Source organism: Amblyomma maculatum, chromosome 1 (genome assembly GCF_055883805.1).
Source record: "Amblyomma maculatum isolate TAMU_Amacu chromosome 1, ASM5588380v1, whole genome shotgun sequence".
Lineage (NCBI taxonomy): Eukaryota > Metazoa > Arthropoda > Arachnida > Ixodida > Ixodidae > Amblyomma > Amblyomma maculatum.
In genome coordinates this window covers 51,758,096-51,776,619 of record NC_139344.1, presented here as the reverse complement: position 1 = coordinate 51,776,619, position 18,524 = coordinate 51,758,096, and the positions used below count along the sequence as shown (strand labels likewise).

General features: G+C 44.0%; 1 protein-coding gene across 2 annotated transcripts in view; it reads left to right on the top strand.

Annotated features, from left to right (window-relative positions):
- The window catches only part of LOC146202360 (long-chain-fatty-acid--CoA ligase 5), a 122,614-nt gene that overhangs the window by 90,078 nt on the left and 14,012 nt on the right, over window positions 1–18,524 (top strand). For both annotated transcript variants that reach the window (XM_084588126.1, XM_084588127.1), the window contains 7 exons: window positions 1,969–2,103; window positions 3,143–3,225; window positions 6,205–6,355; window positions 9,078–9,150; window positions 9,275–9,363; window positions 10,201–10,317; window positions 11,393–11,536. In XM_084588126.1, the coding sequence (XP_084444252.1) occupies window positions 1,969–2,103; window positions 3,143–3,225; window positions 6,205–6,355; window positions 9,078–9,150; window positions 9,275–9,363; window positions 10,201–10,317; window positions 11,393–11,536 (792 nt within the window). The remainder of the gene's footprint in view (window positions 1–1,968; window positions 2,104–3,142; window positions 3,226–6,204; window positions 6,356–9,077; window positions 9,151–9,274; window positions 9,364–10,200; window positions 10,318–11,392; window positions 11,537–18,524) is intronic.

Sequence of the window (18,524 nt, the reverse complement as noted above, 5' to 3'; positions counted from 1 at the left end):
TAAAATGTTGAGCTTTTGCGATCTCAGCCGCCGTCCTTGCCTCAATGTTTTTTCAGTTTGCACCTTTGGGAAATACCCTGCATTATACCAAGACTGTGACCACTCGCTGTTGGCCCATATGTAGTAAAACCTCACTGATATGTTTAAAAACAAAATGCTGGAAGAAAAACATATTATCTGGGGACAACATATGATCCAAACTGACTGGTGTTGAAAAATTAACTGCTGAATGAGGTACAAAGACATTTAGAATCGACTTTCACCGCATAAAAGTGTCGATTAGCATTTATAGACATCCAGTATGTACAGCTTCTATTTTAGCTCTCTCAGAATTCAGTCCATATTTGGGTTGTCATAAGCGTGGAAGATATTTAGTTACAAATCCGATTCATAGAAGGTAATGACGAGCCAAAATCGCTTTCGTGGTTGCTTCCGGATGCTTTGCCACCTTACACCAGTGACATCTGGAGAAGTCATCATGTCTTTGCTCGTGCTGTGTCCTCCAGACCCGGCCCGCTCATATGCATGCGAATAGTTGTACTTTTCAAATGGTTCACCCCTATGCCCCTAAGGCACCGCAATGAAGCTACCGCATTTCTTTTCGTGAAGTCATGATTCAGTGATAATGGGCGCCTAATATTGGCTTCTTCTGATGCTTCGCCCCATTTGCACCTAGGCACTGCAGGAAAGCAACTGTGGTGGATGAGCATCGCTGTTCAGTTTTTCATGTTGCGAGCACTCTTAGTCTATGTCCGCTTGATTGCAAAACATATTATACGACCACAGCTCTCGAAATTTCAAACATAGTATAACTGGGAAATCGTGTTATCTGGGAAACTCTGGGCGATGTTTTACTGCCTGTGATTTGAGCGTATGAAACGAGAAATCGTATGAACTGGGAATGTATCAACGAGGTTCTACTGTATTGATCTGGCTATCACTGTCGTCGTTAGGAGTGGTGCTGGAGACTGCACAGTGGATTGCGAGTGCTCACCTGACATAAACGGATGCTCTGTTGTCTGTGAGAGCATAAATTTGATTGAAAGCTTTTGTAGTAAGTCCTGGAAAGCTTATTTTTCATTTTCTTTTGCGAACACTGTGCACCATGTAAGACTGCATATGTTGGTCGAGGCATTCACGACGGTGTGTACTTGCTTAGTTCAGAAAATAGCGAGTGAGCGGCCTTCTTATTGGCTAGAGTCGTGTGTACCTGCCTTCCTCATTGTGCAGTTGTACATATATTGCGCATTTTTTGTTCTATTTCAAAAACAAAACTTTTTCAAGTTGAAAACACTAAATGAGGACAGAATTTGTGTGTTCATTCAGAACCTGTCACATGGCTCCACCAAGTGCTCGGATGAATTGTCTTTATTAGCCATAAAGGTCACATTTGGGGGTTTTATATATAGGCAGTTTACTGAAATTCAATATATGCATGCATATTTCATGGAATTTGCAAGCAGCAAGCGTCTTAAGTTTAATCATTTTGTTGCACAGTGCTGGCCACTTCACAGGTTGAACTATGTTTGAAAATTGTGGGCATGTATATATCTGTGATCATCTTTATAAGCAGTTGTATTAACAGCATTTCACTGGCTAAATGTTGACTGGATGAATGTCTTGCATAGGAAAGCTTACAAGTAAATTTTGCAAGAATTTCATTTTAGCGTAGACTCGGTGGCAATTAAATGTCAGTCTGTTTTAAATATCTGAAAAAAGTGTGCTTCATGATCTGAGAAAATGTACACTCGTTAACGTGGTGAATTGGGATGGGGTGCACAGTCTAAACTGTAAAAACTTGTTATAGCATGTGAGCATGTGTAACTTGTGCGCATCATTTTTTAATGCGGTGTTGTCTCACTTCTGTGGGTCTTGCTTTGCTTGACAATAGCGAGAACCTCATGAGGCAAGTTGTATCTCGGTTTGGTTCGTATTCCTCCGTCATGGCATATTGTTCCACCTGCCCAGATGGCCATCTACATGATTGGTGGCAAGGTTGGCTTCTTCAGTGGTGATATCAAGGAACTCGGTGAAGACATGAAAGCCCTGCGCCCGACAATCAGTCCCACAGTGCCACGGCTGCTGAACAGAATTCACGACAAGGTGTGTTGTTGGCTTTCCGCAGCTTACATTATGGTCGCAGGTTAGTGTTTACCTGGACTTCACATCACCATTGTATTTGCATGCGTCTTCCCTCTCGTAGTATGTGCACGGTCATACACTTTAATACCCCTGTCACATGAGCAAATTTAATGTCATTCGATGCATCTAATGCCATTAGTATTCACCTGCTACACGAGAAAGTTTAATGTCATTACGCTCGAATGACATTCTTCATCGAATGAGTTTGGGGAACTCATTTGCATTCGATCGTGAACCGAATGTGTACACTCTCCATGCCAGATACACAGCAGAAACGAGCAACGCAACAGAAAATTCTGCGCGCAGTGAAAGTTAAAAATCGTATTTCTGGAGTTTTTTTTGTTTTAGCTGTTAATTTGGGTGTAAAATTATTTGCACTGCAGGCTCTCGTGGAACGGCATTATTCTCAGTCACAGCAGTGGTCCAGTCATGCCAGCGACTCACGATCACTTTGGGTTCTGTGTTCCTTGATGGCCGCTTCTCCCCGTGCATTTATTTCAGAACTATTTAAAGTTATTACTGAGCATGTAACAGTTTGGACGTCAATTGCATGCTCTATGTGTCTCTGCGTATCTCCACACTGTGTATCTGCTCTCTGATGTGTTCAGCCATATTGTTTGTTTACATTTATCGAAATTGTGGGTGACTTGATACTTGGCTTGGATGTTTATGGCTAAAGTGCTACAACACAGCCAGAAGTAATGTTTTTTGCTTGAGTTGTCATACAGAAATGTTTTGATCAGCTTTAAAATGCTACACAGTGATTTCAAATGCCTTTTATGTGCACTGATTCTTTTTAAGTGCAATATTTTTTTTTAGCTGATTGTAATTGCCACAATTTGCAAATGATGTTATATCTTACGGTGTAGCACCGGAAGAAACCGAATGACATTCGATTTGAATGACATTAAGTCTGCTAGTGTGACGGAGGTATGAGTCATTTATAGGTACATAGTTAATGGAGCGCCCCACTAACGCAACTGAAATCTTCTTTCTGAAGGTGATATCTGCCAGCAGCGGCAGCTTCATCAAACGCACGCTGCTGAACCTGGCCCTGAAAAGCAAGGAGGCTGAGCTCCAAAAGTAAGTACTAGTACTGTGCAACTGCTACTGTACTGCTTGTTGCATTCTTTTAGTACTACCATGATGCCAATCAGCTATCGTTTACATACTGCTGCTGCATTTACTGTTTGCTTATGGCAGTGTGCACATGTGGTATTCAAGCACTTTTTAGAGCGCAGCGCTTTGGCGCCCGTTCCTGGGTTTTGGGTCGCGGCTGCGCCCCCCTTTCATCCCCCCAGTTCGAGCCAACCGGCAACCAGAGCCTCTCGCAGGAAGGGGGGGGGGGGGGGGGACTGACTGCGCAGAACACCATCGCCATCATGCAAAAAGAGGAGGAGGGGTCCCCCCCCCCCCCTCTTCCTGCATGGCGGCGAGGGCGCTCCGGTTACCCGGCTGATCACGGCTTCACTCGCAAGCATCAGCAGCATCAATCAGTCGCTGCTATCTGTTCTTCGCGCAACGTTCCTATGAGCCCACGCCCTGCCTCCCACAACCTCCTGATAACTGAATTGCTTTCTTCATTTCTCTGACCACAAGGTTTCTTTCATGACAGCCAAGAACTGTTAGTGGAGTGTTTCCTAAAGGAATACATGTGAAAAATTAAAAAAAAAAAGGTCTGTAATTGTACATACGTGTCTTGCTCGAAATCTTTGCCTCAATCCATGGACAGGGTGAAACAGTTGATGAGCAGCGTTCAAATTTCGCATTACGAAGTAACGTAATCGTTGGCAATTTTTTATTCTTCTTGCTGTTACCGGTGGCACCTTATAGAATCTGGCTTATTCATGCAGTGTATGAAGTAGGTGCATTTAGTGCTGTGTGGAAACGAGCTTTGAAAAGGATTCTTATTTTATGGAGATGTAGCTTGCACTGTTAAGGGGCCTGGAGCTATATAAGACTGCTCTAAAGGTGCAGTTCTGAGACTATGAAAGGCAACACATAATTACCCTCAGTACTGTTTGGGGAATTATGGATGTTTAATAATTTGGTTAGTTTTCCTCTGCGTCCCCTGCAGTGTATATACTGACTCATACTCTGTACATTCTTGAAGCACTGATGCCATGACAGGATTAGAGTAAAGAGATGAGTGATGTTGCTGCACAGCTCAGTCCTCGTTATGACGAACACGTAAAAAGAATAATGAAATAGTTCGATATAGCCAAAATTTGTAATGTAAAAATTCCTCAAAAATGCATGCAAGAGCAGCAAACAGACAGAAATGCAAGCGATGCTTATTAAATAAATGAGGATACTTTTTATGAACATTGTGTTCCATCTTGTAGGTGCACACCACTATTATGGGGCCGCAAAAAGGGATAGATGGTCCGACTCCACCAACCAACATATAGTATAGTATCATGTGAAAGCATCCAAATCTCGACTGTCAGTCCACATTCAAGGACTTTTTGCGTAGCCATATCTCAAGGGTCGGTCAAGTCAGTTTTGAATGTGGGGCAAAGCTTTTGAATTTCATATTGCAAGGCTATTAGTCCGACCTTCTCTCACCTTTAATGCGCCTTAAGAGGCAGTGTGACAGCAGTGTGCTTGGATCCATTGTGCACAGACAGAAGTTGATGAAGATGATACGTGCAATGCACAGCGCGAAAGAGTGGTAGTAGAACATGAGGGGTGATCGTCTACAGCAATAGCTATGAGGTTCGATACTCGCTTCCCATGAAAAACTCCTGGGTTCAAATTCGCTCTGCTTCGACCGTCTTTTCGTTTTTTTTCCCTGATAGCGTCTGCCAGTTCGGCGGTGTAGAGAATGGTGAACTGGTTAGACTTAGTGGAGTAGTGTTTTCGTGCTAAAATCCAGGTGCCAGTTAGGACGACTTCACCGCGTAGCATTGCCAGCACGCAGTGGCAGCGGGGAAGCCCAGAAAGTGCTCAGCTTGGGTGACTTCCTCGCATTACAGTTGTGTAGTGTGGAAAAGCGGTGCGTCTAAGGGGAAGATATTGCCGTTTTCACTTACATCCATGAAAGCCGATAGGAGCGCAGGGTGCTTGCTGCAGAACTGCAACCACGCTGAATGCGATTTTATCTTACGAGGTGCTGTTCATGAGTGCGAGGCGAGAATACTGGCCAATTTGGTGTGAATGTTTGCCACTCCACCAGCAGTCACTTGTTTAATGTGGCAAAGCCTGCAGCCTGCCATCCGGGCAGCTACTGCTTAGCGCTAGGAGTTCGATACAGTCAAACCCGCATATAGCAAACTCGCAAAAAACGGGAATTGCTTCGATATATCATGTAATTTGATATAAATCGTGGAAAGAATCTGACAATTTACACGCTGCACCTCATTAGAAAGCGTTCTTTATTTGTTAAATACATGTACCGCGGGAGTATTAGTGCGAGAAGTAGTCACCGATCTTCTTTATGCTTTTTAACTTTGAAGGCATTTCTCAATGTTGTCAAGTGACTGAGAACAGCCGAGTCCTCGGCGTTCTATGGACACACAGTGGCGGCAAACAACGCTCGGCGCATGAAATGCATCGGGATACGATGGCGGGCCGGAACCCGTTGGGTCCTCGCAGTTACTGTCGCCGGCGAGATCCCTAGCCAGAGCGGCAACAATTTCTTTGTTCATACTTTAGCACCACCAAGGCAGGGATTGCTGCCAACAAATTGGCAACACCCTGTAAGTATATCGCAGAGTACTCCTTAAATATCATACGCTGGTAACACTGCTATTGGTGAAGCGCATTATACATCAAGGGGCAGAGATTTTTAATCGTTTCCATGATCCCTTTTGCGTCTGCATGCTCACTTTGGTTATTTTACGGCGAAGTTTGCGTGACGTTACTAGCACCTGTTTGCCGTCGGGTAAATTGCATGATAACATCTTTAAGAAAGTGCGTCAGTGCCTGTACTAGCACTCTACCAGTTTTGACACATGTTTTGCATGTTCCCCGACTTGTGCGAAGTAATATATGCCACGTGAACAAGACTATTGCTGCGCTTGTTTTTTAATGCGTTCGTCTTTGTTTTCACGTGTGCAGCTTTGTTGTGCGGCGAAACGGCCTATGGGACAGGCTGATCTTCAAGTCTGTCCACGAAAGCATGGGAGGCCGCCTCCGGCTCATGGTGGTTGGCTCTGCACCGCTTGCACCCAGTGTGATCACTTTTGTCAGATGTGCCCTGGGCTGTGTGGTGAGTGGACATCGAATTGTGCCTTTGCTCACCGTGTCTGTGCTGTCATTTTGATGGCAATACACTTCAGATGTAATGATAATGTGGGGTGAGCGTAATTCAAGTCTGGTCTGGCTGCTTGCAACAGAAAAGCTGACTGAGCACCTCTCGAGGGCATGCCACACATTCCATTTCTAATTTTTTGAAATAGCAAAACTGGACCACTTTTCAAACTGGTTTTCAGGAAAAAGGATTTAGCTTCTCATACTGGCTACCTCAAAAATTTTGTATGCATAGTTTTAGGAATTCTGATGTACCTTCTTTGCCAAAAGTAACCGAGCAGCCCATCTGGCTGGAGGAGCAAGCTCAGGGCTGAGTGGCAGCGTGGCGGTCACAGTCAGTGCCTGCTGCTCGCCGGCAGTGAGTGTAAGCGTACTGACGTAAGGCTGCTTCCTCGCTATGTTTCTTGGAATGATAAAATGTAAGCGGGTAGCATGTGCGGCACACGATTTTGTTCCTTTAGAATGCTGTGCTAGTCGTGGAGGGCACTGTGCACAGCAAAACTTGCTCAACGCTGATTTCTGGCTGGCATTGTGAAGCTGCGCTTTTCGTTAGAACGCCTTGCATGTGGAATATCTGTACACAGCTCCCGTAGATGAAATGATTAGAAAAGTTAGCGCAGTCAAACAGGGCATGATAGAAACTTGGGTTTGGTTTTTCCCGTGATTCCTAGTCTGCGATGATGACACTTCGCTGAGCTAGAGAGAAATAAAAACAAGGCGATATTATCAGCTGTTTCAAGTGTGGCTATTCTTATCCATGTAATGAGGCGAATTCGTTAATGTCGCACTTGCCGCCGCTTGTTAATGCATAGAAGTGTGTAATGGTTTTCGTGATTGCAATGGCAAACTGAATGCCCAAAATCTGAGCAGAGATTGCAACTTCTTCAAAAAATATTTGACAACAGCGAATAAGTGATGGAAACGTTCCCTAGCATATGATCCCCCAAGAAAGCCTTGCTATTGCGAAGGATGCCACGAAGACGTTTTTCTTCCACTTGCATTGAAATTCCCTCCGAATTAAGCTTCACCTTTTTGCGGCCAGGGAGTTCAGTAATGATGGGAGTCTCAGGTTTACCAGCTTGATCTTGTTCCAGACTTGCAGGTTCTATTCCAGCAACTTATTTATAGAGTCACCAATGTACCACTCTGCCAGCGGGCACTAAACTACATATCAAGTCGTTAGGCAATAGAAAGTAACGCAAAAGTAGTTCGCAGTCCAAACCAATGCCGCGTGTCCGGATTTCTTTTCACTTCCAGGAGATAATGCTGTTAGGTTGGTCACATGTGTTCCTCGTAAAAAAACAAACAAACAAAAAAAGAAACGGCCGCACTTATGGAGAAAAGGGGTGACTTATGTTTAAGCTGTGAGAATGAAATTATTATGCAGTTCACTTATTAAACGAATAGATTGGCAGCAGGCTAACACATGAATGTAATTACCAACGCGGAGAACACTACACGCTTTTCGTACATTGCCAAATAGCGGGAAAGAAGGTATGCAGCAAGAGGGGCACATGAAACATTTGGAAGTTTGTTTTCTCTCTTTCAGGTTGACTTCGCGTGACAGCAAATCCGGTATTGGTCACAACAGACGACTAGGAACTGCAGGAAAAGGACATCGAGTTTTAGAAATCAATTCCTCGCCATATTTCCCGGACAATCCAAACGAGTAGAAAAGCATGCAACTACGGGAACACTGTACCAATATTAAACGCGAAGGCATTATAACGAAGAGCGCAGCTTCGCAGCGCCAGACAAAAAGGAGCATTGAGCGAGTGATGCTATGCGGAGCGCCCTTCCTTATTAGCGCAGCGTTCTGGGTGCGCAAAATCGGACACCGCACATGATACTTGCTTACATTTTATCATCCCAAGATGGAGAGCGAGGGAGCATGCTTACGTCAGTCAGATTGCGCTCGCCGCCGGAGAGCAGCGGCCAGCGACGGCGATGGTGGCGCCGCAGCTCGGCCCTGTGCCTGCTCGGCTGGCCGGCTGCTGCTCGGTTACTTTTGGCAAAGGCGGTACATGCTTGCAAGTATAGTCATTTTCTAAACTAAGGAGTGCACTTTTTTACACACAATCGGAATAATGTACGTTTGAACATTTGCTTTTATCATAACAGGATCATAGCCTTTACTTTTTTTTTTCTTTTATTGTTTTGTGGTTACCAGGACATCTGGTGCTGAAAAGTCACAGAAATTGAAATCAAGAGTTCTTCCGAGTCATGGTTTTTGCGGTGGCCAGAATAGCTGTGGCGGCCAACTTTACAGACCCATATTAGTTTCAGCTGTGCATGCATAAGCCTTTGACGACTGTGTGCCTTCATTCATGGTTGGTTGCAGTTTAGTAGATTATATATGTCGTCGCTTAACACGGATCTTCACGAGTGAATCCTGTAGCAGAATAGAAGGAGCCTCATGTGCCGGGACACCCCCACCTATGGCAGGAGATGGCATTAGTTTAGTATCGTTTGTTTTTAAAATTTTGTTGAGTGCACATTTCATTGTAAGTCGAGGCGATTTTGTGCACTACGCACTTAAATATTTAGGTTATTATGTTACCCTTCCATTCCCTTGCACTTTTAAAGGAAGCACTATGCTGGAAACTAGCTATCCAGTTGTCCTTTTGTAACACAAAGTGGTGGTGCTTTTTAATTGGGCATATTCTTTCCCTTTCTGTCAGATTGTGGAAGGCTATGGGCAGACTGAATGCACTGCACCGTGCACCCTGACATTTCCTGGTGACTACAATGCAGGTAAGGCAAGCGCAACTACGTGTACCTGCCACTGCATTATGTTCTCATTATCTTACTGAGGTGAATTAGTGTTGGTTGGCTACTTTTATTTATATTCTTTTTTTTTTTTTTTTCTTGAATACAGGTCATGTGGGACCTCCCATCGGAGCGTGCAATATTAAACTAGTGGATGTGCCTGACATGGAGTACTATGCAAGCAACAATGAAGGAGAGGTGAGCAAATTACATTCAGCCTTTCGATTTGTGCTTAAAAATGATTGTCTGGTGCTCTGTAGATAAGAAAAAAATGTACTGAAATGCATAGTACTTTCCTGATTTTTTTTTTTTTTTCTTACATTTTAAGGGCTTATTTTTACTTACTTGGAGGAGAGCCATTTAGTAGTGGCTATGTGATGCATACTATCCACATTACTAAATCATACTGCAGTCCAGAAAATGTCTTCTGGCCAGTCCTCATGTTCCAATTGCAGTTCACGGCTGCTGCTGCAGTGTTCCTATTGGAGTATTTGTGTGATTGTAAGTAACTGTATAAAAAATGGAATAAAGCTTCTGGCAGCCTCTGCTGCTTTGGTGTTAATTATTCACTCTTCTGTACGTTGTAGCCATTGTGTTGCCATGGGAAGCTAACCTTCACATTTTAATGTCAAGGTCAAGGAAACAGGTCACCTGTTTTGTTGTGCACATAAACGTCATTTCCTTTCAAGTGGCTACTGACTCTGTACTACCAAGGCAAGTTAAAGTAGCTGAACATTATCAGCTGTGTAACAAATCTGTGCAGTGTGGAAAGCCACCTTTGGATGGCCCAGTCGTGTGCTCGTGTGTGATGCTTTGTCTTTGCATTCTGTGGCAGAATTTCCTTAGTTAATGGCCTCCCAGGCTGCAATTCCAGCCATGGTTAATTTGGCTGCCTTGAAAGATTATAAATATGCTCGAAAATTAGAAGTCATCTGATGAGAACGTTATGAGAGAGCTGATTCTCACGTATTGCTGTTTTGCAGAAATGTTACCAGGGTAAAAATTAATATGTATTGGCATCTTTTTTGTTTATAGATTTGCGTGAAGGGACCAACAGTTTTCCAAGGCTACCTGAAAGATCCTGAGAAGACAGCAGAAGTTCTCGATAAAGATGGCTGGTTGCACACGGGTGACATTGGCAAGTGGCTGGACGTAAGTGCGAAATTCCCATGCTGTCATTAATCAGCTCGCCGCATGTTCTCCTGGACCCAGTTTTAGAACCTGAGTTCATATTCAAATTCGTGAGTTTGCTTTGTCGCTAAAAAAAAAAGTGAAGAATAATTATATCTTTTGGAGTGCTGCTTTGTTGGCGCTCAGATTTTAGTTTTTTCTTTTTTTGTGTGTTTGTGTTTCTTTTTTTTTTAGATTTCACGCATTTTAGCTTCTGGCAGTGTTTTTTTTTTTTTTTTTTTTTCGTGTGTGTTTGGGTGGGATACATGCCAGATTTGATTACAATAATAAAAAATTGGCACATTGAACAGCAAAGCCAAACCAAGCAAATACAGGCTTTTGCGGAGATGGTACTGTTAGTACCAGCTCGTTCCCGCCAGATGATTGAGCTCAATTCCATGGACGATGAAGTGAGATGCTAAAAGAGGAAGTTGTTTAAAAGGTGGCTTCCCGACTACTTCATCTCTTCTTTATTTCGTGGCCTTCTTCGTTTCACGCTGCGTGCTTTTGTCTTTCTGCCACTGGTCACAGCTGTGTTCACATTATGGGACAGATGACAAGAGAGAGATCTAAAGCCTTGCTTTAACCAACCTATGCAGTGTGCCTGCGTGGCATAGGAGTAGTGTGTCTCACTTGGGATCCAAGGGTCCTGGAAGACTGGATTTCGATTTTATGCTCCCATGTCAAAGGCGAAACCCGGGTTGGCAGCTCCGGTTATCTCTGCCATGTCGTGTGGTCTCGTGACGGAGAATGGGGTGCTTAGCGCTGTCGCATTAATGGTGCAACTCTATGGGATAATTTTTGCTTCCCATAATTTTGAGTACCTGAGCTGGGAAATCGTATTAAGGTGGCATTCGTGCTAATGTATCACGTGAGTCCATAAGTGATCCACCATATTGTGTAAAACGGAGTAAACGTAACTGCGGTTTGGTGTAGGTTAGTTGAATGCCAACTAAAATGCATTTCATTTTGGCATATGTTTACATTGCTCAGCAGAAACATATGCTCCGGATTTTTGTACTTGGCGCCTAGTGTAAGCCTGTGCTGTATTTTTCAGAATGGTTGCCTGAAAGTCATTGACCGCAAGAAGCACATCTTCAAGCTGTCCCAGGGCGAGTACATTGCCCCCGAGAAGCTGGAGAACATCTTCATTCGTTCCCTCTTTGTGGCCCAGATCTTTGTTCATGGAGAAAGCCTCAAGGTATGCTACTGAGCCATCAGAAACCGTTCTTCTCATCATCTGCAGATGTATGAACATAAACCAAGGATCAAGCAGGTTTTCGGAAACTGTACTCTACTATCGATCATATCCATCCATCAACCAGGTGATGGAAAAATGCTCGAAACATAACCAGCCCTTATACATAGCATTCATTGATTATGAAAAAGCATTTGACTCAGTTGAAACCTCTGCGGTGGTGCAGTCATTGTGGAATCGGGGGGTAGATGAGTCGTACGTGAAAGTGCTGGAAGATATATATATATATAGTGGCTGCACAGCAACCATAGTTCTGCATAAGGAAAGTAACAAAATTCCCATAAAGAAAGGTGTTAGGCAAGGAGATATGATCTCCCCAGCGCTATTCACAGCTTGCTTAGAGGAAGTATTCAGAGACTTGCAATGGGAGCAGTTAGAGATAAGGGTAGATGGAGAATACCTCGGTAATCTGCGATTTGCTGATGACATTGCCTTGCTAAGTAACTCGGGGGATGAACTGCAAATAATGATTGATGACCTAGACAGTAAAAGTAGAAAGGTAGGCTTAAAAATCAATATGCAGAAGACTAAGGTAATGTTCAACAGACTCGGGAAGGAACAGCAATTTACGTTAGGTAGCAAAACACTGGAAGTAGTAGGCGAATATGTCTACTTAGGACAGGTAGTAACTGCAGATCCGGACCATGAAAAGGAAATAACAAGAAGAATAAGGTTGGGATGGAGCGCATTTGGCAATCACTCGCAGAAATGGACGTGGGCAGCACATGTAGTGTGAAGACAGGATAACCGATAGTCGCCTAGGGTAACAAACTGGATTTCAAGGGAAGAAAAGCGTAGCTGGGGGCGGCAGAAAGTTAGGTGGGCGGATGAGGTTGAAAAGTTCGTAGGGGTCAAGTGGATGCAGCTAGCACAGAACCGGGTTAATTGGAGGAATATGGGAGAGGCCTTCGCCCTGCAGTGGGTATAGTAAGGCTGATAATAAGGATGATGAAACCAGGGGCATAGCCGGGGGTGTGTTTTGGTGTCGGAATACTCGCACGCAAAATTTTGAGTGCTGCATCTCTCCTCCCTCGGGCTTTTTTTTTTTTTTTTTTTTTGACAGGTGGCATATAACACCTCCTGAAAAATATTTCTGTCTTTCTGGCAATGCTACTGACATAAACACATTAGTATCTGGGAGACTGAAATTTCCCTTTATATGTTTCTCAAGATTTATCAGTTTGAACAGTAGGGCGAAATGCCACAAGGAACATGCTCCTGGACGCGCAGTGCCATCCTGTCTTACATGCAAGAGGACAGTGTTTCATAGTTCACTGTGATACTGTGATAGCATTGAATGTGGCATCATCTTGTGCATTTTCTTTTGTGATAGTAGCTTCTGTCAGGCATTTCTAGCATATCGGCATTGAGTTTTAAAATTACGGTAATAGTGCTTTGTATGTGCGTGACATTAATGTCTAAAGTGTTCAGCCTTAAATATTTTGTGAAAAGATTAAACGCGAGCCTTGGGTCACATTGTAGTGTGTTGAATCTGAAAGCTTTGCTATGAAAAGCAGGAAGAACAGCACATGACCGATAAAATATAGCCGCTAGTTGTTCTAGTTTGTGCCAGTTCAAAATGGAAGCAAGCCAGTGCGCTCGAGACAGAGGACAAGTAAGAGAAATGTGCACATAAGATGTGCGCTAAACTAAAAATAGGCAGCTTTGAAAATGGTGCAGTGGTCAAAGGAGGCTAGAATATATTTTTTTTTCTTTTGAACACTGGAATTTTTGCGGCTGTTCGCGGTGTTTTCTAACAGCTACAGAGTGTGTAATTCAATAATTTTTTTTGTAGCATAAGTTTACTTTACTTGCAAAGTTTTATTTGTGATAAAAACGTCACCACTGAAAAAGTGCTTTTTTTTCATTGTACACAATGACAATCCTGTTTTTCTAGATATACCTGAAAATCCTTAGTTCCATTTCATGCTGTAATGAACTAAAGTACCTAAATTTACAGCTGAATTAATTTTTTTTGTAATTCAAATGACAGTGAAAGAAATAAGCTGAAAAAAAAAAAAAAAACGAAAATGTGCTTGAAGGTTATGCGATCTGTTAGTTGAGTACTGGGTACACTGGTGATGTTTTCAAATCATCACTAATTATGATGATTGTAGCTGTGCATTTACCAGCTCTGTATTAATTTCATAGTTGTCATCTGATGTGTACATGCATATGCGTGTATGCATCCATTCATCGTTCGAACAAACGAACGCATCCATTCAGTGTTGAGTGATGCGCGAAAAATTTGCATGGTTTTTCATGCTGCGAACTCGAACATCACATCGAATGTAGGCAGAAAAAAAGCAGAAATACGCAGCCCGCGCGACGGGTCTCACTGCGGGTCGCGTCGCCCCCTGTGATTGACCAAGACATCTTGTGACGACATTTTGAGGACCGGGGAAGCTGCTGATGTAGCTCCGGCGTTGCACTGCGTGCTGATCGCAGCTCTCTGCGGCTTTGTGAAAGTCATTATGGCACTCCATTTCCACTCGAGTGACCATCAGGCATTTCACTCTAGTTTCACCGCATGTATTCGTACCAGGTGACCCCGCAAACGATGCAAAACTTCCGTTCTGCGGAGCGTATGTTTTGCTCGCAAACTCTCTTTGCTATAGAGTGAGGCATTTTGAAAAGTAGTGTGTGTCATTATTAGCAGACACTACATGGCCCTCAGCGAAACCTCGGCACATATTCCTGGGAACGAAGGGCAGCGAACATTGCACTAGTTGACTACCTTTGTCTCGGGCCTCCTGTCCCGTCCGAAAAGTCATTGTTGTGATAAAAGGGCCAAAAACATGGTGTATCAAATCCTCCTTTGAGTGCCTGGCGTTGTGCCTTGGGGAAACGAAGAATTTTGTGGAAAGGGTGAAGCTGTACACAGCTGTCATCAGACAAATGAACATTCGCGAAGTGCGGTTGCCGAGCTTTGCAATGCATGCGAGGCATTGACGGAGCTTTTGTGCTGGAGACCAAGTCAAACATGTGCAGAATGCTGCTTGACTCATGGGACATCTAGCAGACTAGAGGACCTTTCCCTTTTATCGTATGCTGACAATATAAATTTAGTGAATTGACTGCTGACGTATGTTGAAAGCCAAGGTGTAGCTCCACCACACCCATACCTTCATGAGAAAACCATGTTTTGAAATGTGGTTTCTTTCTTTCTTCTTCTTTGGTTTCTTTGGTTATTTGGTTCTTTCGTTTCATTTCTAACTTAATTTGCATCCCCAAACAAGACAGCACTGTTTAAAACGACGAGGCAGCAACGAGTGCATAATCACGAGGTCATATATAGTTGAACCTGGATATAACGAACCTTTATGTAACGAATTCCTGAGTTTAACGATGTTTTTAAATTCCCCAATGCCACACCCATTGATTTTCGCCAATGTATTTTCGACCTCTATGTAACGAAGGCGTTGCGGCGGTCAACCTTGATGTAACGAACTTGTGAAGCTGATCAGTCGTTATTTCTTTAGCTTTTACTGAAAATTTGGCAAAAGAAATGCATTAATTTAGTGAATATTAGAATATTAGAAGCCAGCAGCTACGTGAACGCCTGTAATCGCAGAAATTAATTAAAATTGCCAATGATGATAGTATTACCTTCTAGCGCCGCTCCGTGACTAACGCAGCAGCCTCCTCAGGCGCTGGTAGTGTAGTGCAACACCGGGTGGCATTAGTGGCTGCAGTTGATTTCTTTGTAGGTACTGTACGTGCGTGTAGCACATGCAATTTTTGCGCACATTGTGCATTCGCTATTCTGTCTGTTGTTCTGCGTCTCGTGCTCATCTCGTGTGTCTGCAGATTTGTGGTGTTGGTTTGCCCGATATGTTTCGGAAGTGCTAGGCCAGCCTTTCTGCCTGTATTTGTGGGGCTCCGCTTGTACCTGCGGCGTCAGTTCATCATGATGAGTTCAACGGCCAGAAAACGAATAGTTTTGTCATTTCAAGACAAGCTTGCCATTTTAAATGCTGTCTCCGCGGGCAAGAAGGACGTCGCCGCTCGTTTCAACATCCCAATGAGCACCCTGTCAACAATTTTGAGTGCGGAAGAGAAGATTAGAAGTGCAGTAGAATGGGGAACAAAGGCTAAGAAAAGATTGAAACTGTCAACATATGATGATGTGGACAAGGCAGTGTTCACGTGGTTTTTGGACACGCGAGCCAGGAATGTGCCCGTAAGCGGAGCAATATTACAACAGAAGGCGAAGGATTTTGCGTGAATTTTGGACCGTGATGACTTTAAAGCAAGCAATGGGTGGCTACAAGAATTCAAGAGCCGACACAATGTTATCGGGAAAGTCATCTGCGGCGAACCTTCCTGTGCAGACATCGATGCTACTGCTTCATGGGTGGCTGACACGCTTCCTGGAATACTGAGTCGCTTTGAAGCGGCTGAAATCTATAATGCAGACGAGATGGCTCTCTTTTATCGGATGCTTCCGGGCCGCACGCTAGGACTTTAGGGGTACCCTGGTCTTAAGACAATATTTTTTATTTACTGGTAGATTTTGATGAAAGTTGCACCATTTATGCAGCTTTTCGTGCGGATTTAAAATATGCACATTAATTTTATGTAAGCCATTTAGTTTTGGAGATATTGAGCACTTTATGTTCTTTGTTTGGAGGTGAGCTGTCAGTAAAACTACAGGAGCTATAATAAAACCTGAAATATCAAATCAATTTAGAACACACAGAGAATGCAAAAATCAAGATTGAATGTCCTGGTTTCATTTTAACCAAAGTTACAGCTTGTTAAAGTTCGGAGACCAAAAAGCCACCTTGGCACTCCAGAAAACATGAAATTTTTAATAACTTTCCACATTAAATACCACAAATTCATTTATATTTTTGCATTGTACATGAGTTTACCTTTCTGGTGCAAAAGGAATTATAGCAATATCATAAGCAGAACCTGAGATATCGCACCTCCAAACATATACCGTCCTCAATATTTTGATTTTGAGAAATTGAGGAAAAACGTGTTGATAAATTTTTGAAGCACCAAAGCTAACAGTAACTCATTAAAGTTGGTTCTGACTAGCTCCTGATGCCAATGCATCATTTCCCATCGATATAATTCGCCCTCAAAGAATGAAATTTCCGGCGAACGGAACGCATGGTCCGGAGGCCACCACCAAGACGAGTGCGTTTGCATTGTGACCTCTGAAAAAGTTGGTGCCAAGTTCTGGCGCGCGATCGCCATTCTCACGTTCATGCAGTAAATGCAGTCGGCCTGCAACTAGTGATAAGCGACCGCTGCTCGTCTTGCACCGCGTAGCATTCAGAAGAAAGTTAATTTCGACAAGATTTGGGATTCCGCGCACTCTATGTTCCGCGTGTCGCGGGATGCTGCTTCGCAACTGCCGCTGCGGCTAGTCGCGGCACTGCCTCACAGGGCGATCTATCCCGGCGTTGAAAGCTGCACTTGCTCATCTGCACCCTCACGGTTCCGTACGCGGCCGGCAGATCGTGCCGCTCCTCGCTATCGCACTGAGCACAACTGGCTATGCTATGCCGTTATCAGGCCATCGCGGAGCATCGGCGCTTCGTCATTAATTGCAGATAACCAGATGCGGTGATGCAGCGTCCCCAGCGCGTTTATCTCCTCTCGCTACTTTTTTTTAAGGCTAATAACGAAGCGTGAACCTCAATATTGCGTATTTCACGTTGTGGTTACGATGAGGGAACAGCGCTAGGCCGACTAGGCCTAAAGGAGAGACCTTTTCAAAATGGCGCCGGACCGCGAGCAGTCGACACCGCCAGCCAACCAAAGCTCGCCTTTTGCTCACGTGCGGTGGGAGTCCAATAGCAGGGCGTGTTTCACGCAATTTTATTCCTTTGTTTTCCGCTTCGGTGGGCTCGCTCATGGTCACCAACCGAGATATAGGAATGTCCTGAATCGCGATCTTTCGAACGACACCAAGATTATGCCCGCGGATCGCGTATTTCTCGAACTGCGGGAGATCGAAATTTGGCGCAATTTGACCTCGGTTTAAAGGGCCATATGCGCAGATTCTCGTCTTTGGAACGCTGTAACACGCAAATAAGGCGATATTTTTCAACAAAACTTCGGAGATAGCTGCGGAAAGATCTCAGAATTGCAAAAATGAGAAGATTGAAAATCCGACTTCTTGACCGATTTTTGGCTTCAAAGACCCCGGTCCCCCCTTAAAGGAGACGACTGCCGCGGCGGAAAGCAGAGCAAACTCCACGCAAAACCAACCTCGACGGCACTGACAAGCGAGTCCCGCTAGTTGTTGGAAAAGGTGCTCGTCCGAGGTGCTTTAAGGGGATGAAGCGTACGCCTGTGAAATACACGGTGAACACTAAAGCGTGGATGACTCGGGCAATATTTTCTGAATGGCTGAAAGACTTCAACCAGGATGTCAAGTGGCAAGGCCGTCAAGTTTGCCTACTTCTGGACAATTGCGCTGCACACCATGTTGAAGGCCTGCAGCTGTCTCACATCGAACTGCACTACTTCCCGGCTAATTGCACATCACTAATACAGCCACTGGACAAAGGAATAATCAACAGTTTTAAATGCTGTTACCGGTGCCGACTGATACAGAAGCTTCTTCTGAACATCTGTCTGGAACAGGAGTGAAAGATCAATATTTATCAGTCAGTTGAAATGCTTGCTGCCTCCTGGCAAGAAGTGAGGGCAGAAGTTATTAAGAACTGCTTTATGGAGGTAGGGATTACTAAAAATGCACAGGCTGGTGCCGATGATGAGGAAGAAGAGACTTCAGCTTCATCCGATGTGGCCGAAGTGTGGGATGAGCTACGCAGCAAAGGCGGGGTAGTTGAACCCCCAAAAGCTAAAAACCACTTTCAATTCGTGAGGCCAAAATGAAAAGTTCGCCAGTTCCTTAAAAGCATATTTCCATTCGGTGTTCACAGCTGATAATGGTCGCATTCCG